This window comes from Hemicordylus capensis, chromosome 1 (genome assembly GCF_027244095.1).
Source record: "Hemicordylus capensis ecotype Gifberg chromosome 1, rHemCap1.1.pri, whole genome shotgun sequence".
Classification (NCBI taxonomy): domain Eukaryota; kingdom Metazoa; phylum Chordata; class Lepidosauria; order Squamata; family Cordylidae; genus Hemicordylus; species Hemicordylus capensis.
In genome coordinates, this window is record NC_069657.1 from 265,457,301 (window position 1) to 265,483,678 (window position 26,378).

At 43.2% G+C, this 26,378-nt stretch overlaps 1 protein-coding gene and 1 long non-coding RNA gene across 7 annotated transcripts in view; one reads left to right on the forward strand and one right to left on the reverse strand.

The window, feature by feature from the left end:
• LOC128340114 (uncharacterized) overlaps positions 1–7,923 on the forward strand; it is a 54,524-nt gene extending 46,601 nt beyond the window's left edge. Inside the window, exon 5 of the long non-coding RNA XR_008313474.1 lies at positions 201–7,923. This is a non-coding gene — a long non-coding RNA (uncharacterized LOC128340114). The remainder of the gene's footprint in view (positions 1–200) is intronic.
• FBXW11 (F-box and WD repeat domain containing 11) overlaps positions 1–26,378 on the reverse strand; it is a 138,742-nt gene that overhangs the window by 20,161 nt on the left and 92,203 nt on the right. For all 6 annotated transcript variants that reach the window (XM_053284886.1, XM_053284882.1, XM_053284887.1 and 3 more), the window contains 2 exons: positions 9,052–9,238; positions 7,951–8,041 (listed from right to left, as the gene is read on the reverse strand). In XM_053284886.1, coding sequence (XP_053140861.1) covers positions 7,951–8,041; positions 9,052–9,238 — 278 coding nt within the window. The remainder of the gene's footprint in view (positions 1–7,950; positions 8,042–9,051; positions 9,239–26,378) is intronic.

Sequence of the window (26,378 nt, forward strand, 5' to 3'; positions counted from 1 at the left end):
TGATGTGACAAGTCTGTACAATTTATTACCACTCGTATTTCAATGATGCATACTTTTTTATTCTATCTCAAAGAACATCTGAGGTCCTACTAATGTGTTACATTCTACCCAGGTAGAGTTATGTCATACCAGGTAGAAACTAACACCTGAATGAATAAGTTTGTATGATTTAATGCATTTTTTTCTTTTTGGGGCTGCAGGACTCTTATTTGCAAATCGAGTTTGTCCAGCTATGGGAAACTACTGAACACTGCTCAACCAATCTCCAAAAGAACATAACAAAATCACTTCAAAATCAAATACAAATCTAAAAGGGAAATTTCTCTCTCAATTCTTGAAGGGAACATTTTAAATCTTGGGTTTTTAAAACATAAATGGTTGTGACATTTAACATTTTTTAAAAACCAAGTTAAGACAAATTTACTAGATTGTACTCGGAAACATTAATTCATGAGGTTCTATCATACACAATGAATTACAGCCTACTTTTCTATGCAAAAATATTTGGAAAAAATATTTAACTTCAAAGGCAAGCATCATGCATGATCCAGTGGGTTACATGCTTATTGTTGTGGCAAATTAAGAATACTTATGACTATCAACCAAACTGAACATTTTCTTTCCATCTCATATTTTACCCCATAGTTTTACCCTATAGACTTCCAGACATTTCTGGTCACAACTGGGCTCACAAAGTTCTGTATTGGATTGTGGTCCCTGTATTCAAGTAAGCTATCTTACTTAGTGATCTTTGCATGTGAACTCAGAGCCAAAGTGAAATCCACTAATTTCACAGTTACCCATCTTGCTTAAGCATATTATGTGCTTTATTTTCCTTGACAATTTAAGCCATTCATTAATATCGCCCTTGATTTAAATCAACTCACCCTGCACTAGACAGATAGCAAGCTGACTATCTAAGCTGGCCCAAATACTCTTGAAATAATTCACATTAAGCTCCAGTTCATCAAATAAAACACTAGTCAAATTAACTACCTAACGTTTAGAAAGAAACATGCTTTACATTTAGTGCAATTTGCAGGACTTTTCAAAACTCCTTTATGAAGTTACCAGAAGTAAATGTGGGATGCAAATCAAAGCAATTGGAATGTGTTATTCATCCTTAGGCCAGAGTGCCGTGAATCAGTAAGATTCATGCAGGTGCACAGCTTAATTCTTAGAGTAGATGTGATTTCAGAGACATTCTGTGGTGTTGCTGTGGGAAAATATTTCATATTTTTGAGAATCTGTAAAATCCCCTTTACTGTGTCAATTGCCAGTATAGTGGGAAAGTAGCCACAATACACAAAAAGTATACAGCTGCACAGAAATTGGCAGAAGTAAAAACAGATGCGAGTACAAAGGAAAAAAGATTGTAGAGAACTAAATATAGCTGAGTGGGTGGGCATCCGAAAAAGGCCAGTTGCAACCATATACCTAGTAGTTTGCTGTATGCAGTTTTCCATCGAATACATGCAGACAAAACATTACCCAATTGCCAAACCATGGTTTGGCAACTAGCAGCATCTTGCCACTTGGGTACTCCTCCCCTCCTCTCACTTTCAGTTGTGGACATTAGCATGGTTTGTGTTATTGTCTACACTGATGTTTTCACTACCGTGGCTAGTCCAAACCACAACTTCCAAACCCAGATCTGAGCTATAAAGACCTATATGCCCTAGGCATTAAGGAGCACCTTTCACCATGCCAGTCTCCTGCTCTTATTGAGATCTGCAGAAAAATTTCAGTGCCCTATATACTTCTTTGCCTAGTCATTACTACTAAATCCAGAATAAATTATGCAATAAAAATGGTAGACTCATGCAAATTTGCATACTTCATATCAGTCACAGGATCCAGCTTTTCCTGGGACATAATTTAATTACCTCAACACAATCTCCCCTGCCCCCAAGCAAGGGGCACTCGCAGCCCTGGCTGTAGCTATGGAAAATCATCATTTCACTAGGAGATGCTAGATGTTACCGGACCATGTCTACTGTCAATAATTGTCGTTGGGAGGCTAACTGCACAACCACACTGCAGGGTCCATTTGGCTGTGCTATGACTATTACATATGTGGGGCACCTTCTCCCTTCTAGCTATAACTAGTTCTCACTGAGATGGAAAGTCTGTGTCTGAGCTGAACAAGTTCAGATAAAAAGTACCACCCAGCGCCTTTGGATGGGACAGTATAAAATGTAATAACTAACTAACAAAATAAATAAATGCGATAGAGTGCTCCTCCAAAACAACAACTCCACAGAGCAAACTAGCCTCTCCAGGAGAAGGGTTCTAGCCTTTCCAATACCCCAATTTTCTATGCACACAGGAGAGTGGATTGTATGCAAGAGCAGTCATGCGCCTGAACCTGCAGAATGAAGTGGCATGTCACCAGATACAGGTTGACCATCTCAGTGAGGAGAACAAGGCCTTAGAACTATTAATTTTCAGCTAGGAGGAGAATGAATGGAGCATCTATAAAGAGGACAGGGATGTGAAGGCTACATGTGTGGCTTTCAATCTTTCTTCCAGGCACTCGGGTTAGAAAGAAGAACTACAGACATGTATCACTTCCATACTGCTGCCTTGTGTAAGACATGGTAGCACAAAGGAGGCTGCAGGTGTTTAGCTCTGTCCTTGTTTCCGGATTCCCACCTGAAGTCGCTGACAACCACCTGAGGCAGCTCTATAAAAGCAGCTGCTAGAGGAATGTCCCTGTGCTGCTGGTGGAAGGAGGAAGAATGTTGTGGGTGAGCAGAGCAGGGAGGAAGCAGTCTAAGTAGCTATTTACAAGGCTGCAGATCTATTTTAGTCAGCTTATTCACCTGCTAGAAAGTAACAATACCTATTCTGAAAATCAAGCAATAAGTGTGCCCAAGGGTCATGTAGAGATTAATACGCTTTCTTTGGCCTCTCCAGCCCAGTAGTATCTGAATGGAAAGGTTCCATTCCTCATCTTGTCTCTTTTTAAAAGGAAACAAATCAGATTTGATTTGATTTTTTTGTAGAAGAAGCTTTCCCCTTGTTTGGAAGTGAATACATGGCCAAGCTTTTCCCCTAACCCCCAAACTTGGGTGGGGGTAGGGGTGGGAGATCTCAAAATTTGAGCAGAAAACATCTACATAGGGGGAAAATGGAGGATGCTTAAAACAGAAAAAAGTATTTGTGACTGCTCATGAGGAATAAATTATCTCTGTACTAATTCTAAAGGAATAACTAGGCAGTTGGCCCAGCATCATGGATAATATGGAAAAGGCCCAGGGATTTGGAGCTGGGGGTGGGGGAGATCAACAGTACACCTGGCAATCTGCCTATTAACACAGTCTGCTAATAAGAGTCAAATTGTACTACAATATTTTGGGACTGTATCCAAGCACATGATTAACTGAACCAAGTCAGATTTCCACAAAAACAAGTTTTGCATACCTAAATAAAATTTCCTGGGAAGAACCCAGCACTAGTCTTCCCTTTAAGGGAGTTCCTCAAGCAGTTAAATCTGGCAGGTCATCACAATGGATCCAGGCAATATCTGAAGTTACATGGCCACCCTCAATGCAATTAGGCCTCTTGCTAAACAACTGCCCTCAACTGTTCACCACTGTAGAAGAGAGCAACTTACCCATTTCAAAAAAAGTTGCCCCATAACTTTATGTCCTTCCTATTAGTCTTCAATTCTTGAGAAGTTTAAGGCACAAGACTGTGCTCTTACAAGTTGTCTGATGGGGAGTACATATGCACGATCGTAAAGCTTAAAAGACAAATTTGTCAATTCATGGATTTTTGGACTCAAATTCAAATGGGATGAGTTTACATTTGATCTTTACTATCCATAATTTCTCTTTGCCATTTCTTTTAAAAGTCACATTTTAAACATTATCAATGCATTAACATATCTGATGCATTAATGTGGTTTCTGTCCACATTCGCAGTTTGCACTGAGGATAAACATTTGCCTCAGTACACCATCTTCTCTGTGCCCCACTGGGAGAGGCTGCACTACAGCTGTGGAACTTTTACTCCATGGAGATCTGCCAAAGGATAAGATCTTTTAAAAAACCTTTCTTCCTAGTCAGCTTCTAGTGGTAGGTGTAAGTGGGTGGGTAAAGGTCTCTTCAGCATTGGTCATGTTTTGCTTTCTACTGCTAGTTTTGAAAAAGTGAGATTTGACCCCAAATCTTTGCTGCTGAGCAGGGTTCGGATTTAAACAAACAGAATAAAGGTCTATTAAGTGCTCTGGAGAGAGTGGCTATAATTAAAAAAGAGCTGCATTGCGTTCTACCTTAATGGCAAATATTTAATATTAATTAACATTAATTTTAAAATTATATTCATTTTAACTCCTTGTCAGATATTCTCCCCTCTTACTCATATACACCTATAATGGTGGTTGGTCTATCTTCTGGACAAGCTAGGAATATTAAAATGTACACAGCCATGGGAAAAATCAAACACCAGAAAATGCTTCAATGGGAGGAGGAGACAAAGCTTACTGAATACAAGGAGATCAACCCATTTTCTAAAACCTGAGTTACTGCTACTCACGGTTGATTTGATTTAAATCAAGAAGATAGACCAACCACCATTATAAGTGTATATGAGTAAGAGGGGAATATATTTGACTGCGAGTTAAAATTAAAAATTTCCTATTATTTAAATCACCTAAGTAAAAATACATTCTTTGTTGCCTAATATAATCTTAATACATATTCAGAGATGTAGAATTCATTTTTAGAAGGTAGGTACGCACTTCTCATAAGGCCATTTCATTTGGGCAACCAGGCCTCACATTTCTTTCTTGTACTGTTTGCATTTTGCTTGCATGCCCATCTTATGCACAGGTACAGGAACTTGATTAAAATATTCTCAAGTGGGGTCTCTTTTATGACCTGCTCCCATGATAGGTGTTTCCCTTCTAAAATGGAGAATACACTTGAAAAAGGTTTCTACAGGACTACATGGATATGTTCTGCTCACTTTTGGTTTCACTTTCTATTCCCCTCCCCATCTCTTGCATTTATATCCAGATTCCTCCTCCTTGCTCAGATCTATTCCATCATCCGAAATCCTCCATTCATTGGCCTTCTTTAGCCCGATTCAGGCATTAATTATGCTGTACAATGTCTGTACACTTGTACACGTTTGGGTGAATTACTGTACCTGGGTTCCGTTTCAGTGAACCTGGATACAGGCCCTTTAAATGCATGGTAAAGACAGGAAGTGTACTGCTGTACCTGTGTTCAACGTAACAAGTGAATTGCTGTACCTGTGCACAGATTTGTACCTGTGTACATTGTTCACTTGTATGCTGAACATAATGTGTGAATGGGCCTAATGTCTTTGTACTTTTAGAGAGGTAGAGAGGGGCAAGGGCTTGTCTGTTATCTACTATACCCATATAATGCTAACAAGTTCACAGAATATAATTAGGAATTATGATAAACAACCATGATATCTTTGAACTAGGTTCTTTTTTTATTATTATTATTATTATTATTATTATTATTATTATTATTATTATTATGTTTAAATCATCGATTTTTATCAACCCTGCAGCTACTTCAAAGTTCCAAGCAATCGGGAAAGTTTGTAAACATAACTACACAAAATCGCTTGTACTGCATTACGTAAAACATGTCTTCTCAAAGGATAATTGGAACGTTTAATGCTCATAGTTGAACCCCTCGAAAGGAATTAAAAAACATTTTCCCCAATTCCAGAAAGGTAGCTGCTAGTCTGTTTCAGCAATCACAATTATAAGTTTATGGCATTTTAAATGCCAATTAATTTATTGTGGCAAAAGATTCTGTCTGCTGGCCCACAACAGCTTGTGCCAGAGGTCTGTAAGTCCAAGGTACCATAAGGCGATTATCTTTTTGAACCAGTGCCACTTCATGTGCCATAGTTAGAAATTAAAGCATTACCTCTTAGGCATGCCTCAGGGCTTGGACATGCCCTGTGCCATTTTTGACTGAGCAGCCAAATCCCTGTGCCATGTAAGAAATGGTTTTTGAAATTCTTTTTCTCAGCTTTAAGAGAAGTTTGTCATGCAGCACTGAGAACTCTCATTTGAGAAATGTTAAGTCAAGCGTTCTTCTGAGCACATGGAATTAGTTGTGCAGTTATTTAAATCAAGTATCATATGTTCTCCCACAATAGAGCAAATGATAATCCCATGATAAGGATATTGGCCCTTCTATATTATTTCATTATAGAGGCAGGTGCATGTGCTTAAATTAAGAGTTGCATTAAAAGGGTATGGAGTCAGTTTCCAATTAAAGCAAGTGAGGGGAGGATGATGAAACAGTGCACATCCAAGTGTCTACTCTTGGGGTCTATATGATCCCAACATGGTGAAAACTCATCTGAAAACTACAATAGCTATTCATGTTGATGTAGCAGTTAAAATCCAGAAATTTGAAGCAGAGAAGAAGTGCACAAGTAAGGTGTCGGTGACATTACAGTTCTAATATATAGGTGCCTTTGTACCAGAAACAATGTCTTATGTTTATATTAAAATTGGGGTCATTACAAAGATATATCTTTTATATCTTAAAAAATTATGACTTAATTGTCATCCAAGCACTTTTTACAAGCACAGAAAGACTAAAAAACCTTCCAGAGAAGGGATGCACGATTACCTGCATGAATATATATGCATTTAATCACTAAGAAAACACATCCAAAGTTTGCCCTTGAAATAATGCAAACTATAAGTATCTGGGAAGGATGTGGGAGCAGGATTCAAGTGTCCTAAATACAAGAGAAGAATGCTCTTTCCACAGAAGCATGGGAGTAAAATATACAATTACTGGTTGTGTTATCCTGTCAGTCAATAGCACCATGTCTTGATCCAGCCTTGTAATCTGACACATGTCCATGGCAAGTAACAACTCTGTGTGAGTAGCCTAGGGCAGAGGTTCCCAACGTTAAAAACATTCTAGTTTCCCCCTCTCCGTTGCAGCTGCAACAGAGTTGGGAGATTGGACACAGGGTGGCGGAGTAATCCTTCCTTTCTTCTTCTCCAGTTTTGAACCAGTGTACTCTCTGAAATTTTCATGAATTAACATTTGGGGGCCTACATACCCTGATCACCATCAGATTTGCAACAAGTATGAGGAGGAGTTCTTTAAAAACCCCACACACAACACACATAGAGACACTCTTATCAAAACCCCAAGGAGAAGCCTGATGCTCTAAGCTTTAGTACAGTGGTTCTTAACATGGAGTCCACCAGATGGTGATGAACTACAACTCCCAGCATCCCCAGCCACAATAAATTGTGTTTATTTAGTGTTTTAATACATCTTTAGCAGAAATTGATACTGGGCCCTATTCTGGTGACTGGGGCAAGTGTAACAGCTAAACTAAGTTCTACCGCATTATATCTCACTAGTTATAACTGAGAAAGAGATTTGAAAACACTGAAGCTTTGTTTTGTTCAGCTTGCAGTAACACTAAACGACTGGAACCAAATATCTTTCAGACACATAAACACTGATATATGCAGCACTCCTGTGGCTAACACAGAACACAAAAGGGATGCACATAAAATTATGTGCATCCATATTTATATTTTGACTCCCCCTGAAGTAAATGCAGCAACAAATAGCTCCATGTCCACGACTGAGGCAAACACCCTGATCTGGAGAAATGTGCAACAAGTTTTTCCTCCCTCAATTCAATCATTTTGAATTTACTACAGAGACTTTTTAATGCCAGTACTTTCATATTTCTCAGTTCTGTATCTATTGCTTACATTCATCCTGTTTTAGACCTAAATTCACTGCTAATAGTACTTCAAATACTTGTACAATAATTCTAGGGTAACCATGGACAAGGTCCTGTTATAACATGAAACACATTTCACAAAAGCATAACAAGAGAATAAAGTTTCGTGAAAATGGAGCTTCAAGCTCAAAACGATTTAACACAATGTTTTTGAAAACATACCTCTATATCTTGTATTATCTTTGGATACAGTGACCTATAAAATGAATTGGGAGGGCCATCTGTGGGTCTATTTTTAAACAGGTACTGATCCCTGGGGGGTGGGGGGGAGAGAAAAAAAGAAGTGTTGCATTTAGAAATAAAAATTCTTACATATGCACTGAGAATAAAAAAGCAGCAACATCAGCGGGTCCCATTACGCTTATTTGGCATGCCATCTGCTATGAAGACAAGGACTAGCCAGGGAAGGTGGTTGTGTTCCACTTGCCATGCTTCCCTCTCCCAGCGCACCCTCCTGCTCATGCTCTAGAAGCAGCTTCCAAGGCTGTACTCTGCCTCTGGGGCAAGAACAGAAGTGAGCCCTTCCCTCCCTGCAGAAGTGAGCCCTCCCCTCCCCTTTTCTTTTCGTTGCAAGGTCTGTCTCCACTTCCAACTGTTCTCCTTCCTTGCTCCAAAAGCAAGAGAAAGGAGATCAGCAGACCCCAAGAACCTGTGGACTGCACACAGCTCCTCCCATAACTTGGTTACAAAAGAGAGAGCATGAATTCATGTGCAGCTTATTTAGTGGACACATTCTCACAATCACATTGCACACTAAACACAATGGGCAGTTTACTTAATTCACAGATTCCACTTCAATTAGTTGGAGGCACTTGGCGGAATTACAGCAGCACACAAATGCATGTTCAAATGAATACAAATATCCAAGTGCATGTTTAATAATGTCTGTAAAATGGATTGTTTTTCTACTGAGAGTTTAGAAGGACCACCATGAGATTAGGGCCAGGTACAGAAGTAAAGCTAAACCATGGTTAAACCAAGATTTAGCAATACTAGACAAGCCTCAAGCGTACATGCTCCCTGCCTCACCTTTGCATCAAGGGAAGGAAGATTTGCTGCTTCAGCTTTCACACAAACTGTGAGTCGTCTGGGCATGTGAACCTGACAAATCACAATTTGTTCTAAATGCAGCTTGTGAAGAAACCAAGTTATGGTTTACTGTGGGTTGGCATACTCTCTGAACCTGGTCTAGATGTGGCCAGTGTGTATGAAGGGCATTTTTGCTCTAAAGACCATGGAAGAAAATGTGCAAGAGATACATACCAGCCCCTTCTTTCCGATAGCCCCTTCCAGAGCGGATCAGTTCGTACCATTCTCTCAATTAGCTTCTTCCATAGCATTCCCTCTGAAATAACTCGCTGCCATTCCTTACAAACCAACTCTGCTGCACAGAGTGATCGGGCATCAAGGTAGGATAGGATATTTTCTGCTATGTGATCTAAACCTTGTTCTTTAAATAAAAATTAAAAATAAATAAAGTCAGTTCCCCCCCGCCACAGCAAACTCCTTTTCAACCTGCAACAGCATTGTCTATCCAGCAATGTTATATAAAACAAACAATATTTTTATGGACTCCAGAGAGCTACTTTAAACATGCCCCAAAAGGTTGGCTTGCACCCAATGAAGTTATCTCAATTTTTAAAAAAATGGAAACAAGTGCCCCACTCCCACTCCAGTGTCTACAGTTCCCTCTAAGGTACGCTCACACATTTTCTGATGTCCACTCAGATTTTAGATCGCGCTCAGGAAGGCCCCACTCTGAATGCATGTGCATGCACACTGCCTTGATACTGCTACCCAGAAGGGGTGGAAAAACTCATTCTGCACACAGATGAAAATAATTAGGGAGAACACTGCCAGTGTCATATCAAACCTTTTTTTAAAAAAACAACAACGCTCAGTTTCAAAAAAGTGGCTTGCCATATGAGAGAGAAGAGTGCTGTTCCAGCACAAAGCGCCCCTGGAGTGTACAAAACTAGTTGCATAGTTCTTTGAGCCCTGTGGCCTTTGTTTCTTATGCACATTGGTTATCAGCACTCAAAACAAGTTTTTAAATCAAAAGCAAACCACTTAAGCAGTGGCTGGATCAGACCAGAATCTACATCCAAACTTCAAGTACTTTTTTTCAGGACACTCACTTAAAGTGATGAACAAACCAGATGCTTCATTCCTGCCAGCCTTTTCTTACATGACACAACCTCAGTCAAGAGTTTCACACTTGAATACATTATCTCAAAATGGTGAGATGGTGAACTACCCTGAGCAGGGTTGCAAGCTCAGTTTGAAAAAGCTACTGTTTGTCACGCTGCCCCTTCATGGAACCTAAATGACTTCTGTTGGAGGCGGGGCTTGGTCAAGTCATGATTTTCTTGGCATATCAGCCCCCAATCTTAGTTACCTGAAATAACAGTTTTTAACTGATCAGATCAGTAAGACACTGGCTGGCATTCTGAAACTTTGTGTGGAAGATTTCTGACTTGAGCACAACACAGCTAGGAAGCTGGTCTCCCTGGTTTTGAACAGGGAATAGTCTTGTTCGGTATGTGGCAAGACATTAGAGGTAAGAGAAATTCAGTAGTATAAAGTAGGGATGTGCAAAAAATTTCGGGCACAGATCGATCTGTGCCCGAAATGAGCAATTTCGGGCGATTCAGGGCCGAACCGAATCACCCGAATTTCGGGGCCAAAAAAATTGGGTGATTCGGCTCATGGCCGATTTTGGGGGATTTTTTGAAGTTTTGGTGACTTTGGGGCAGTTCGGGGGCATAGCATGGAATCTGGGCAAAAAGAGTGGGGTGGGGTGGTAGTGCCTAATGGGTGCAGACTACCACCCCAATTTCAGGGGGATTGGGCAAAAGGGTGATTTTTTGGGAATTTCTGAAGCTTTCGTGTCTTTGGGGCAGTTTGGGGGCAGAAAGTGTATCTGCCCCAAAAGGGTGGGGTGGAGTGGTAGTGCCTAATGGATGGCGGCTAACACCCCAATTTCAGGGGGATTGGGCAGAGGGCTGATTTTTTGGGAATTTTTGAAGTTTTGGTGTCTTTGGGGCAGATTGGGGGCAGAAAGTGGATCTGCCCCAAAAGAGTGGGGTGGGCTGGTAGATAGTGCCTAATGGGTGGAGGCTACCACCCGTCCCCAATTTCAGAGTGATTGGCCAGAGGGCTGGATTTTGTTGATTTCCTGAGGTTTTTCTTCATAACGTGCAGTGTGGTAGATTGATTCATTCATCATATTCATAGTAAGTGAGAGTGTGAAAAAAGTGAAAGTGGGGTCATGAGAGTTCTTTACTTGAAAAAAATCTCATTTGCTATCATTGAATGAGAATTCACACCTCAGAAAATAAGGGAATAACATCCCTTCAGAAAAACTTCTGAGGTGTGAATTCTCATTCAATGATAGCAAATGAGATTTTTTTCAAGTAAAGAACTCTCATGACCCCACTTTCACTTTTTTCACACTCTCACTTACTATGAATATGATGAATGAATCAATCTACCACACTGCACGTTATGAAGAAAAACCTCAACAAAATCAACAAAATCCAGCCCTCTGGCCAATCACTCTGAAATTGGGGACGGGTGGTAGCCTCCACCCATTAGGCACTATCTACCAGCCCACCCCACTCTTTTGGGGCAGATCCACTTTCTGCCCCCAATCTGCCCCAAAGACACCAAAACTTCAAAAATTCCCAAAAAATCAGCCCTCTGCCCAATCCCCCTGAAATTGGGGTGTTAGCCGCCATCCATTAGGCACTACCACCCCACCCCACTCTTCTGCCCCAGGCCCCACTTTCTGCCCCAAACTGCCCCAAAGACACGAAAGCTTCAGAAATTCCCAAAAAATCACCCTTTTGCCCAATCCCCCTGAAATTGGGGTGGTAGTCTGCACCCATTAGGCACTACCACCCCACCCCACTCTTTTTGCCCAGATCCCATGCTATGCCCCCAAACTGCCCCAAAGTCACTAAAACTTCAAATATTCCCCAAAAATCAGCCCTTTGCCCAATCCCCCTGAAATTGGGGTGGTAGCTTCCACCCATTGGGCACTACCACCCCACCCCAAAATTTTGCCCCTGGGCCCTTTCCCCCCCGAATCGATTCGGATTTGGGTTAAATCCGAATCCGAACCAAATCAAGGGTGATTCGGGTGGCCCATATTCGGGCACAAAACAGAACAGGGGTGATTCGGTTTGGGTCCCGAACCGAATCACCAAAAATCCGAATTGCACACCCCGAATTGCACACCCCCAAGTGCTGAATTATTGAAGTGGCATGTAGCTCAGCCACCTAATGGCACAGCGAGGAAATGACTTCCCTAGTAAGCAGGAGGCTGCCAGTTTGAATCCCCGCTGGTATGGTTCCCAGACTATGGGAAACACCTATATCAGGCAGCAGCGATATAGGAAGATGCTGAAAGGCATTATCTCATACTGCACGGGAGGAGGCAATGGTAAAACCCTCCTGTATTCTACTAAAAGAAAACCACATGGCTCTGTGATCACCAGGAGTTGACACCAACTTGATGGCACACTTTACCTTTACTTTAGTGCACAAATACTGCATAGATAAAAACCTTTTAAACAAGGTCTCAATTAGTTTACACAATTAGAATAAATATTTGTGGTAGCTCCCTAACCTTTGCTTAAACAAGAGATTCTTGGGCCAAAAAACAAACACACCATGGTCCTCTGCGCTAAAATCTGGGGGACAACTGTCCTGAAGAGAGCAGTTTCAACCAATAGACAGTGTTCTCAGCATCCACATGTCTAGAATTCTTCTGGGTCTTTGCTTTGGTTTACTTATGATAATACTTAATGGATTTAGTTGCCTTTTAGATGTCCTAAGATGCATATTTACTTTCCCTTCACCTTTTTTGGTTTGTCACCACAGACATGCTGCCAGAAAAGTACAAAGCTATGCAGCTGCAAAAAAGGTTTTGAAATAACTGTTTGCATTTTCCATCATATTTGGGAGACAGAAATGTTGGTCTTACCAGGAAAGGTACTTTCTCCTCAGAGTACGGAGGTCATCGTCCACAAAGGGTTAACTTCTACCACTCACTCTGGTAAACAGGATAGTTTCAGGTAAATTCTCAGGTAACAGAAGGTCCAGCCCTCCTTCCAGCAGGCCCTGGGAGCCGGATCCCCAGTTCCAAAACTGTCACGCTCCATGGAGGTCCAGAGAGGGACAGAGTGGTAGAAAGGACAGGTGAAGGAGACCTGACCTGCCAGTGAACCATCTGACTGATCCACAGGTGGGCTGGATGACCCCCATACTCCAAAGAACAGTTCACGGTAAGACCAACATTTCTTTCTCCCTCAGAGTAGGAGATCATAGTCCACAAAGGGACATACGAGAGTGGTAAAATGCAGGCAGGAGTAGATCAGGCATTGACTACTTGCTGGAACACTGTCTGCCCAAATGCAGCCTGCTCAGAGAAAAAGGAGTTTATTTTGTAATGCTTGTAGCTGCCCAGCAGATCTCTGCCAATGGAGTCTGTGCCACGAAGGCTGCTGTGGTAGAGGCACTGTGCAACTAGTGTATTTGTTTGTTTTACATTTCTATCCCGCTCTTCCGCCAAGGAGCCCAGAGCGGTGTACTACATACTGAGTTTCTCCTCACAACAACCCTGTGAAGTAGGTTAGGCTGAGAGAGAAGTGACTGCAGGGCCGGACTGGGGGCACTGAGAGGGCGCCGGAATGTATGTGGGGAGGGCGCCAGAATGTATATGGGAAGGGCGCCAGGTTTTGAGCAGAATAGGTAATTAAGGGTGAGAGTTGGGGCGCAGGGGCACCGCGTGGGTAGGGCGCACCGGGAATATGCCCTGTTGACCTAATGGCCAGTCCGAGCCTGAGTGACTGGCCCAGAGTCACCCAGCTAGTATCATGGCTGAACGGGGATTTGAACTCGGGTCTCCCCGGTCCTAGTCCAGCACTCTAACCACTGCACCACGCTGGCTCCTGTGGTACACGAAGGGATAAGACCTAATAGGCTGTGGCAATGCACGCCCTAATCCAGCGTGCAAGAGTGGCATTGGTGACCTTAGACCCCAAGGATGTAGAGAGAAAGGAAACAAAGAGCGCATCCAACCTTAGTAGCTATTTTGTTCTCCGAACATATATGCGCAGAGCCCTATGCATGTCAAGATTGCGCCAAAGATGCTCCTTCGGATGCTTGAAGTCCGGGCAAAGGTGAGCAGACATGACAGCAACTAGGAAAAGGACCTTGTAGGAAAGATACTTGAGGGGCAAGAGGCACACAGTTCAAAAGGAGACTGGATTAATATGTGGAGGACCTTAAGGTTACAGGAGGAAAACCGGTGGGCAGGACTCTCAGGAGATGGAGCGATACTGATGGCCCCATGCAAAAAGTGGAATATGTGTGAGTGCACCATTGGCTCCTTTGAGCTTAAGCACCGAGGATAATGACAATGCCAGACGTCTAAGGGTGCTAGGCCTGGTCCAGGCTGGCTTGGAGAAAGACCAGCACCTGTGGGACAGTAACTGTGAGGGGACCTATCCGCTTTCTCCTTGCCCACCTAAGGAAAGCAAGCCAGGTAGCCAGATAAATATAATTGGTGCCCAGGCAGTGGGAAGCTAAAATGGTATCTTGTACTGCTTTGGAGTACTCTTCTGACGCAAAGATTGTGTGATCAACCTCCAGGTGTGGAGCTGTAGTCAGTCTGGGTCCGGGTGGAGTAGTGGGCCCTGGGATAGCAGGTCCAGCCACTGAGGAAGACACCATGGCAGAGTAGAGGAAAGGGCCAACAGGTCAGTGAAGCACGGCTACTGAGGCCAGAGAGAGTTGATCAAGATAATCTCTGCCCTTTCCATGCTTAGTTTTGCCAGCACCTTCAGAATGAGAGCTAAGGGCAGGAAGCCAAGGGGTTGTGAGTATATCCATGCCTTCTGCTAGGGGATGTTGAAAATGCCTAAAGCGTGGCAATTTGTGGTTGGTCAGGGATGCAAACAGATCTACCAGAGGGCACCAAAAAGATGCTGAATCTTCAGGAGAACCTTGTGGTGGAGTGCCCACTCTGATGGGTTCACTGTCTGGCAGCTGAGCCAGTCTGCTTGAGTGTTGGCAGAGCTGCTGAGGTGTTCCACTGTGATAAAGGCCAGGTGAATCTCAGCCCAGTGAAACTCTGGACCTAGTCCCTCCCTGATGGTTCACATGAGATTTGGCTGTTGTGCTGTCTGTCCAAATCAGTATATGCTCCTTGCGCAGAAACAGCAGTAAGTGCACCAGAGCCAGTCTGATGGTCCGCAGTTCCAGCCAATTTATACTGTGGCTCCGCTGGCCTCCGCCACCCCTATGCCATGTGGTTGTCCAGTGAGCTCCCCATCCCAACAGATTGGCATCCGTAGTGATGACCCTGAGGGGATGCTCTTTGTCATCGCTGAAGAAACCCACAAGTGTAAGGACTGACCAACTGGAGCCGGTAAGGACACCATCATGTTGGTATGATATGCAATTTGGTTCTGAAACACAAGGAGAGCTCACTATAGAGGTCGTGCATGCCACCACACAATCATGGAGCCCATCTCCTGAGCCAATACCATGAGATCTGTCCGAGAGTGCCGTAGAAGTGGCTAGATTTGTTTGTGGGTCTTCTCTCTCCTGGCTGGGGGGAAGAGGGATGGTTGCAGAGATGGTATTGAACCAGGCTCCCAGATGCTATAGCATCTGAGATGGAGTCAGATGGCTCTAGGTTTTGTGGAACCTGTGTGACTGGAGTACTTGCACAGCCTGGCAAACATCACTCTCTGCTTGGGATAGGGATGGGGCATGCACCCACAGGCCCCCAGACTCTCATATGGGTCATAAGCGCTGCCAATATCTTGGTGAACACTCGTAAGCGCAGAGGAGAAACTGAATGGCCAGGCCTTGTATTCGAAGTATTTATTATTGTAGCAGAAACTTCCTGTGGGCAGGCAGAGTCGCTATATGGAGGTAGGCCTCTGTCAGGTCTATGGAGGCTAAGTAATCACCTGGGGTTATGGCCTCTTTGATGGACAGTAGGGACTCCATGCGGAACCACCTCTTGCTAATGAAGCGACTGAGTCTCCTGAGGTTTAGAATGGCATGCCATGATCCATCTGTCTTGGGCTCCAAGAATAAAATAGTGCTGCAACCTATCTCCTATGGGAGAAGAGAGTCAGTTCTGCTTGCAGTTGGGCTTTGCTCCGGCTGGAGGGGTGTGGTGCTGAGACGTTTGTTGGAAGCCTGTCCTGTTTCTGGCTCCTCATTGGTTACTAGTTCCCCACTGGGGATGGCTGGAGGGCCTTTTTGTTCACTCAGGCTTTTAAAATTTAGTTATTTTAAATTGTTTTGTATTGTATTTTGTATTTTCTCCCCCCGCCACACACAAACACTCTCTTGTTTGGTCTGTTATGATTTAATCTGTTGTGTTGTAAGCCATCCAGAGAACAATTTGTTATGGGGCAGCTAACAAATAAAGTTGTTTATTATTAGTATTAGTATTTATTGAGGTCGCCTGAACTGAGTCCAGGCTAGCAGCTGCTTAAGCCAATTTGTTCAGAACCTGGCACGAGGCAGTTGTGTCTTTTTCAACCTTTGACAACAGGTCCTTGACCCACAAGATGGAGGCTCATGCAAAAATGGAAGTGGAAGCCAAGGCCTGGATAGCAATGGCTGCCGTCTCATGGGCCTTATGAGGGAGGGTGTCAGTCTTTCTATCCTCCAGGGTCCTAAGCTGCTTGGCTACACCCTTGTTCATAATTGCACAGGAGACCTGGTGCGACCAGCGCATCTATCATAGCAATGGAAAGTTCCACCATGACCTCGCTGGGCAGAACACAGAATTTTTTGGGGGAAGGAGCCACATACTCTGCGAGCATGGTGTTGCGAAAAAGGGAGGGAAAAGGAACCACAGGGTGCTGGTGACAAGTAGAAGGAAAGACATCCTGTGACAAGGAGGATTGAGCTGTAAGATCTGTTGTCTCTGTAGGCCCGGGACAGAAGCAGCATTAATGACTCTTAGCCTCAGCCAAGACAACCTCATATGAATCCTGTGAGAATAACCACAAAATAGGGTTTGCCAGATGGGAGGACTCTTACTCCAAAAGCTCACCCTCCTCTCTGTCTGTAGCATTGTGGTTAACAGTGTCCTCAGGCTCAGAATCTGTCCTCTGTCCCGTCACTGCAGAGGACCCATCTGCAGCTAAATTGGTAGGGCCAGGTATGTCCCTGTCATCCCGTTCAAAATGGCAAAGACGCCTGGGTTCTGGAGTCAGGCCTGGAACTGGACTATGAATGGTGCCACCTCCTGCACCCCCTGGCCCAAGAGACCCTGGGCCTGTCCGAAATGCTGTCTAAAGGAAAAGCTGCCTCCCTAGATGAGATGTGAGAGCATGTGTAGATGCCGGTCGTGGAGGGGGCATAGGTTTTGGGGGCCAAACCCTGAGGGCTTGTTAGTGCCCTCAATTCCTTGGCCACCAGCTCCTTAAGAGATTGGGAAAGATTGGGTTGTATTCTCAGCTCTCTAGCCACTATTTCCTTAATCCAGGAAGATATGTTCTGGGGAAATTTCCACTCCCAGCAGAAATTAATCACCAGGAGCTGGAATGAAGTTTTGGTGTGCAGCACCTGCTGCTGGCTAGACCCTGGCTCAGTCTGTGATACCCTGGAAAGCCTGGCCATTACCTCATCCTGAATCCATATGGGCTGCTCTGGAAATTCCTGCAGAACTCCAGCAAAGCTGAGTGGGGAACCATGTGGTTCTTTGGCAATAGTGTGGAAACGTGGTGCAGCTGGCTGCTGGGTGGGCAAGTGTGCAGCCTCGGTTGCTCCACATGATGTCTGCTCGGTGCAGACAACTGCTGGCAGGCCAGTAGGCTGGGTGAGAGGCCCGGGGGCTTCACCCAAGCCACGAAGCGCTGGTGGTGGATGGGCTAAAAGCCTGGCAGTGGGACGGGTGGGCTGCTGTTTCTCCCAGCCAGCAGGGCTGATGCAGAGACCAGTGCAGTGCCAGTGCAGCCCGCAGTAGGGGGAAAATTGATTAGGCTGTCTTGGATCCCCCTGCCCACCTTGCATCTGCAGAGCCAGCGAGTTACTGCAGGCAACCTAAAGTAAAATGTGCTTGCTTTGTCTGTGCAAGGTCTGTGTGATGGGCTTGGGCTTTGTCCAGGCCTGTTCATGCCTTTTAATGGCAGCCACCTCTTTCTTATTTCTATGCTCTGGCCTATGCTGAGGGGAGGCCGAAAAATGGCAGTGCCTATTAGAGACTTTGGCCTTAATCCAAGCCATACCTTAGTCCTCAGTGCCAGGATCCTCAGAGAGTGACCCGATCAAAGTCTCTGCCAACTGGGATAAATACATGGAGGGGAAGGAGCTGCCAATCAAATTAATTTTAATTAAAACCCCCCTCTCTCCCCGTTTTTTGGAAGAAGGAAAACAAATGAGAAAGGAACGCTCACCAACAAAGCCTGAAGAGAATTAGAAGCAGGGGAAGATTGAGCCTATATAGCAATGAGGCAGGAGCCCCAGCAGATGTGTCCTACCAGGAGCAAGACAGGAAGAAACTGGAGATCCAGCTCCCAGGGCCTGCTGGGAGGAGGGCTGGACATCCAGTTACCTGAGAAGTTAGCTGAAACTACCCTGTCCATCAGGAGCAAGTGGTGGAAATTAACCCTTTGTGGACGATGACCTCCTACTCTGAGGAAGAAAAGAGAAATTCATTCCATTAGGAGACGTGGATAGTTTCTTTTCAAGCTGCATCTCCCTCAAAACTTTGCGGCTAGGGTGGACCGGTTACATACAACCCTATGCTCAGAAAGCATGGCTTTCTTCTTGTACTGGGTGTCTACCAGGATGGGTTCAAGTGATCCCCCAAACAGCTTACCTCCTTTGAATGGTGTGGAAGCCAAATTAAATTTGGACCTAGCATCCACCTGCCAGTTCTTGACCAAAAGACCCTGTGGATAGCAACATTTGCCACCATCATACTGCCTCAGCAATGGCTGGGATAGCATGTGGGGTATAGTGGAAGATGTATGCAGGGAGTGCTGAGAGAGGCAGTCCTTTCCCCATAGAGAAACCCCCTCAAGCCCTCCTGTGCACACTGTCCCACTACACCCCATACACTGCCCCAGCCACCACTGAATTAGTACAGAGCTCTGTTTCCCATAAAGAAGCCCCACTCCCCGCACTGGTAGCACACAGTATTGTATAGAGACTTTTGTGCTGCAAGCAGCCAACACCATGTAACACTGACACAATTGTGCTGCTAATTTGGCCTCGGCAGCACCAAAGCATAGGCCTATTCTCTACTATCTTCATGAAAACCTAGGAAGAAAGCTTCTATCCTGTGGAGGTTTTCAACTGTAAGTCCAAAATGGCAGCTTCATTGAAGATGACTGCATTTACTAGGAAGAAAGCTAGTCATTGGCATCAAACTAGATATTCAAAATCAACCACCAATTCACTGAATTTGCCATTTTAATTTAAATTATTTTATAGATTCTTCAAGATTGTTTCCAAAGTTATTTTGTGTTTTCTAATACTTGGGAATGCAATGCATTTAATACATCAGAATAATTTTAAAATCATCCTTAAATTAGTGGAACTTTTCACTTTGCATAAAGAGTCCCTTATATCAACAGGAGGTTTGTATTCTCTGGAATCAACACAGGAAGAAACATTATAACACTGTTAGCTTAGTTAACTTAATTGTTTCATACTATGATAGCACAAAGCTTTACAACTATGGAAACTGATTTACACAGAACATACCTTTGAATACAGAGGATATAATCTTATGATATAAGCTGATGTTTAGAAAATAGTTATCCAAAATCTATTCTGTGAGTAGACAGAAAAGCTGATAATCCTTTTCCTAGTGTTCTTTGCACTAGGGATGGACTGTCAACTAGCCTACTTTATAGGTGATTACAACAAGAACAATATTTACTGCTTTAAGAATGTTTAAAAAGCAGACATAGCATTGTCCAATGGGCCATTTTGCAACCCAGAACAAAGATTTATGGGAACCCATACGCTAGGGCCTAGCTCCAGAAAAGTGCTTAATTTGTAATGGGTGTCTCCAGATATCTTCTACCAGGTAGTCAAGTGTTTGGGACTGATTGAGCCCAAGCCACAGCAGAGACGATTCAAAAATCTGCACGCCTTCCTTTTAGCTTGCATATTAACTTATCCTGTGCAAGCCAGGAGTGTTCCATCACAGCAACCCAATTAGACAATCTGATCTGCCTGATGTCCAATGCCAGTACAGTTAGATACTCTGGCTTTTGAACAGTTAAATTCCTTTAGTATACAAGGATCTAGCTGTAGATCTAAGCTTCCTAAGAAGTTATCTGCTCACTCACTAAAGCAAACTTTTTCAATAAAGATCATCATCAATAAAGATCATCCTCAGCACACTGTGCACATTATTTCAAGTTCATATTTGGGCAGGTAATCTGAGCACCTCAGCAGCCCAGTGTAAATAATCCCTGCTCCGCTCTGAAGGGGAGCAGGCACCATTCCTTATAGTTATGCTGGATTTCTGCAGATGCAGACGCAACCCCCACCCCAACCACTCCTGTTCCAAACTTGGGAGATTGGGAGGAGAACAGCACGCTGCCCCTAAACTCACACAGAAGTGTAGCATGAACTCATGGACAAGAGAAGGAGCAGGATTCTGGCAACAACAATTTTTGGCTTGGCTACCATAGCCAGCCAACATTTGTGGACTCCTGAATATAGGAGCTGGCTATGAGTAATATCTCAAGAGTCCTCTTAGCCTTAAATGTCTCTTTAGGGTATGAAATGTGCTTTTTAGGATAGCTTATTTCAAAAGACAGGAGATCAATATTACGCTCTCGTTTGCCATACACTGGAATGTGAGGACACCACATAAAAGTTTGGAGAAGTTAATTATACAGAAAGACTGTCTCTAAACTTCTACATGCACAAGTTTAACAATCAATACTGTGTATATTCAGTACCAACACAGGAAAAATGACCACATAATTTGGTGCTAAGTTCAGAATTGAGTTTCCTGAGAATCTTTGCTTTCATGCTCAGAAAGGTTTCTAGCCTTTCTTTCTTGATTGATTGATTGTTAAATTTATATACCGCCTTTCATTAAAACAATCCCAAGACTGTTTATAGCAAAATTTAAAGACTGTAAAAAGACACAATTAAAATATTAAGCTAAAAATATTTTTTAAAATCTGATGAAAAATTTAAAACACAAGCATAAAAGCAATGCAGAGTACAAAGAGCAGTGAAGATAGGCTTAAGATATGTCAATAATGCCCAGTGACACTTCAGGAACAATGCCCAGTGGCACTTCAAGATTTCCAGGGTCAAGGCACAGGCTTCAGTGCTGTCCTTGTCCCGCCTTATGTTTAAAGGTAGAATGCTGCAAAAATATCACTTAATTCGCATGATTTGTGCTAGCCTTGGAATTTGAGATTTCTTGGTGGAGAATCTTAAGCACACACAACCCTGTTAATACTATTCTGGCATCCAAGGAGAAAGTTTTAGTAGGGAGCTCAACTACTCAATTTGGTTTAAGAGGAAGAGGAATCATCAGAATGCAAACTAATAAAATGGATCGAGAGAAAGAGAGATGGTGCCATCCATGAACAGGAGCAACCATAGCTCCAAAGAGTTAGTACCTCAACAGGTGGGGCTAGAACATAGTTTCAGAAACCAACCTTCGTCTATACAACATTTGAACAGCAAAAGGACATTCAGACCCACTTTCCACATTAATATTTCCCAAGGAATGTTTCGAAAAGGCACCTGAAAGTGAAACACGGGAATGCTGATTACATGTAGCTTTCTGTGAAAAGCCACTGTGGATACTGGGATCAGCTAGAACGTTCACTGAATTAATTAAAACAGCATTCCCATGTTACATGTTTACACAGAAGGCATTTACCTGAGTGTGTACATAATAGAAAACAGTAACCTAGAAAACCTACAACTATTGGCAGGACCACCATATGCTTCCCATGTTTCCCACATCTCAAGGTGTTGTGCTCTTGAACATTATATTGTTTTGCTGGAAATTAAAGGCCAAAGCCTTCCTCTCAACATCAATAGAAGCAGAAAGGAAGAATACCAACCACAAAAGCTATGCATATTATAGTGTGCCAGCAGCATGTAACCAGCACAAGTTTCCATGGCGACTTTATTAGATGGAAAGACGGAAGTGGCAATAAGCTTTTGAGAGATGACAAAAACATTTTAAAAATGTTAACAGCTTGTGCATTTCAAACACAGTTTAATTTCCTTCAGACTTCACAAGCATCCTCTCTCTTGTGGTAAAGCAAAATTGGCTTTGAGCAGCTCAAAACAATTCTATAATCCAAAGTTAATGGGTGAAACTAAGACTTTATCATGGAAGCTAACAGCAGCTCACTTTCCAACAGCAACAGTAAAACTTCGGACATTTGGTTGCTTATATAGGCTGGGACTGCGGCTTATGAGTAATCAGACCTCAAATTAAAAAGTGAAATACTTTAGCTTCTACAGTAAGCTATATTCATAGCAGTTCAAAGTAGTCCAATCCATCTCCTACTGAACTTGGCCAGTAGTCCTAACATATGGGTTGTTACTAACTCTGGCTATTAGAAGGCTAGCTTGCCAGAATTCTAACATGCCAAGACTTGGAAGGTCTCCTTATCTTCAGTTGATTCACTGCAACTGGAAAGAGACGCAGGGTTAGACAGACAACATGAAGGTATTGTTGGATCCTGGCCAACTACTTGAAACTCTTGGGAGTTTGAGTAGCAGTAGCCCTCGTAACATGACAAACTGTTCTGAAACTCAGTTTCAAAAGCACCGTATGACATGTCATGGATGTCTGTTCAAAGAAATCATTCCTGTAACCTCTGGACCTGCAGTCCCATCAGAAGCCTTCTACATATCAAAGCTACCGTGGAGGCTGAACCAGCATAAGCAGACTTGAAGGTCAAGAGGCATCTCCCATCCCACATCCCTGACTCCTTCCTGACAGTGAGAAGTGCTTAAGAATGTGTTGAAACAGTACAGAGTACCTGTCAGGTCGAATGCAGGATGGCAAGAAAAATAACTTGGGATGTGGCACTGCCCTAGCCAAAAGCAACATGTGCAGCTGATTCTAAGCTAGAAAGCGCCCTGTGCCAGGAAACAGGATACTCCAGAGGCTTCTGGGACACCATCCCATCTCATGAAGGAAGGGATACTTGCTGGGATGGAAGCAGAAGTCCTTGCTTTAGTGCTGCTCAGGCCTAAAACAGTATTTCTTGTGTCAATTTGCTCAAAGAGCAGTGCTGGTTAGGCTAAAAGCAGTGCATGGGACTCAGTTGCTACTTCTGGCCCAATTACCACCATTTTCTGGAACAGTGGTTTTTGAGCTGTTAGCTGGAAAGAGACAAAGCAGCTCTAGCTCAGCGTAAGCTAGAATTAATGTTTAGAGACATCCTGGGCTGTCATCCCTGACTTAGATCAAACCATGTTTTGTGGGAAAGGTGTGTGCATGTATGTGTGTGCGTGCACACACCAGTGTTCTCTCTGACTTTTTTCATCTGTGTGTGGAAAGAGTTTTGTACTGGACGGCAGTATCAAGGCAGTGTGCGCACACATGCATTCAGAGTGGGGCCTTCCTGATTCAACCTGAGCAGGATCTAAAATTAACTGAGCGGACATAAAAAAATGTGAGCATGCACACACACTCATGCCTTTGAGGAAAAACTGGTGTGTGTGTGGGTGCGTGCACGCACACACAATTTGCAACCACTCACTACAACACCTGTCATACTGGAGGCAACTAGAAATATTTGTTTGTTACATTTATCTCTCACCTTTCTTCCATGACACCACATGATGGCATACTTGGGGTACCTTGAATGGTTTCCCATTCAGACCCTGACCAGAACCCAGCCCAGTTTAGATTCAGCAAAGTGGCTGGCATGATATGCCTTCTGACCATGCCCTGGACCTAATCCCTGGAGAAACAGTTAAACAGACCTATGGCCTGGCCAGTTGTGGATATCTCTATTCTGGATGGGTCCCCATGCACCCACCAGATAAGGAAATTGTATAGCGGACTGTGGCTAGTGTTCAGGTTGTTTTTGAAAACCATTGCTATGGACAAACTGCATAGGCCCTGGGTATTTAAGAGAACGTCTTCTTCATTATGTACCCCACCACCCACTGTGGTCACTTGATGAGGTCCATCTCCCGTTACCATCAGCTCGTTAAACTGTTTTAACCTTTTATATTTGTTTTAATGGTTTTTATGTCATTGTTAACTGCCCAGAGAAGAAAGTTTGGGCAGTATATAAGATAGATAGATAGATAGATAAGACAGACAGACAGACACCTGCCTTTCTGCTCCACTGAGAGAGAAGCAGCAGCAGCACTGATTTCTGGGTAAAATATGCCAGGCTTATGGTAGTTAACATCTCAAGTTATCAGTATTAGATATAAAGAAACAGAGAACAGTACTGTCTGCCCAAATTTTAAAATATATCTAAACCTCTGTTTACTAATTCTTTGTTCAAAAGTTCTTACCTCAGCCCAGAAAAAAGGTCATGGCTGTTTGAAACTTTGTTCAGTACAATGGGTAGCATCCACAATTGTCCTTCCCAACAGAATCCTTACTCTGGAGTAAGTAGTACTATTTTGGACTAAAGGCTTGTTCCAGACAAAGGACAACTGTGGATGCTACCCAATACATCTGAGGACTAAATAACACAGTTGGCAAGGAAACAAAGAAAGCTGTACATAAGCAGACCCAAATTTGCTGTATTCCTCAGAGATGAGCCCCCACTCCAAGGAATCCTCATCTTTCTAACTATATAAAGAAAGAGACTGGGTGATGATAGGTATCCCACATAAGCTACCAACTAATTAGCTAACAGGTGGCCTTCGATATTTCCAGGTTCAATACCCGTGGTTTCACTCATTCATGGACCACTTGCCTGTATACCAATTTAGTTATTTCAGGGGGTAGTTTCAGTTATTTGAGGGTCTAGCCCCCATTATAACTAAATTGTCCCAGCCACTCACACTGCCTCTTTACAACTCTCCACATGCCAGCTGGGAAGCTCTGAGAGTGGCCATTTAAACTTTAAATCTCCCTGTCCATACGCTGATGGGTGGAGGGGAGTTAAAAGTTTAAATAGTCATTCTCCCTGTCGCCATGTAGGGAGGCTTCAAGAGGTGATGCAAATGGCTAGGACACACTAAGTGTCTCAGCCACTCGTGATGCCCGAGTGTGGAACCTAATCCCATTTTGGGGGTAGGTTACGCACTCCAATATCATGAATTCACCACTTGCTGAACTTTTCCTGAACGTAACCCCTGCGATACTGGAGGATTTCCTGTATTTTGAAACATAAAAAGTAGTGGTTTGGGGTGGGGTAGGGTTGGTCACTCTCAGCGTGTTGAGTCACCACAGAGCTTTCTCTGGAACCATGGCACCCAAATTCAAGAGCAGAAGATCTAATTTGTGTGGCTATTTTTCCTTACTGAGCAAGATAGTCTTTCAATCCAAGACTGACTAGTTCAGATCGGGTAATTCACAATAGTTAGGTCTATCACAAAACACTCTCTGAAAAATAGTGAAGTTTAACAGAAAAAAGGGCACTGTGATGCAGCTCCAGAACTTCTCCACCTTATAACAAAGCTCTGGTGCTCCACAACAAAGTACACTGGAGAGAAATTTCCAAAAACTAACCCAGCCCTGTGAGGATCTGATGCCATCTAAAGCCAACACCTGCTGGTCCAATTACAGACTCCGCTTCAGCAGTATTTTATTTACAACATGACACTACATCTTGCCCCAAGTTGGAAGGATACGCCTTCATCAGCACATGCTAACCACAAGCTAACTTGACAAGAACAGACTATGCAGACTAAACATTATACCACCATTTCTTGAAAGTTCATATCATAATTATCACTTTTCCCACTAAAAGGAAGCCAAAGACCACAAATATTTTCCACTTTGTAGGCATGTGGACAGGTGCAAAATTTAAAATGAATGGTAGCAAGAGGGAGCTACTTGAGCATTCTTTAAGTTCAGATATAATTGATCTTTTTCAGAACATTATGTTTTGTATGTAGTATTAGCCAATTATTGGGTTTAATTCAGAACAGCTAAAAGAATAAACGGTCCGAGCCACTGAGGTGTCATAATCAGACTGCACAAACATATCAATATGTTCTTTGATTTGTAAGATGTTAAGACTGCACTGGAACATAAATCTTTCTATGCCAATTAGTACTCACTCACAAAAAGTAGTAATACAATACTACCCTTAAGATTGCAAAACTAACTAAGCGTGTCACAGAAAATGGAAACAATTCTTCATATATAATGCACAATTTGTATTGCATTTTGAGTTTCACACATCCCAAAGGAATGACACACCTTTAATTACTCAGCAAGGATAAATCTACCATAATCTTTGGAAATTTGCATGCAGGAGGCCAGCGGGACAGGTATGTGAGAGAAAGAGGTCCTGGTAGTTCTCCCCTTTATCATTAAGTGATAAGAAGGAAACTAACACACACTTAGCCCTCACATTCATTTGGGCACAGGAAACTAAGTGCCTTTTGACCTTAATTGT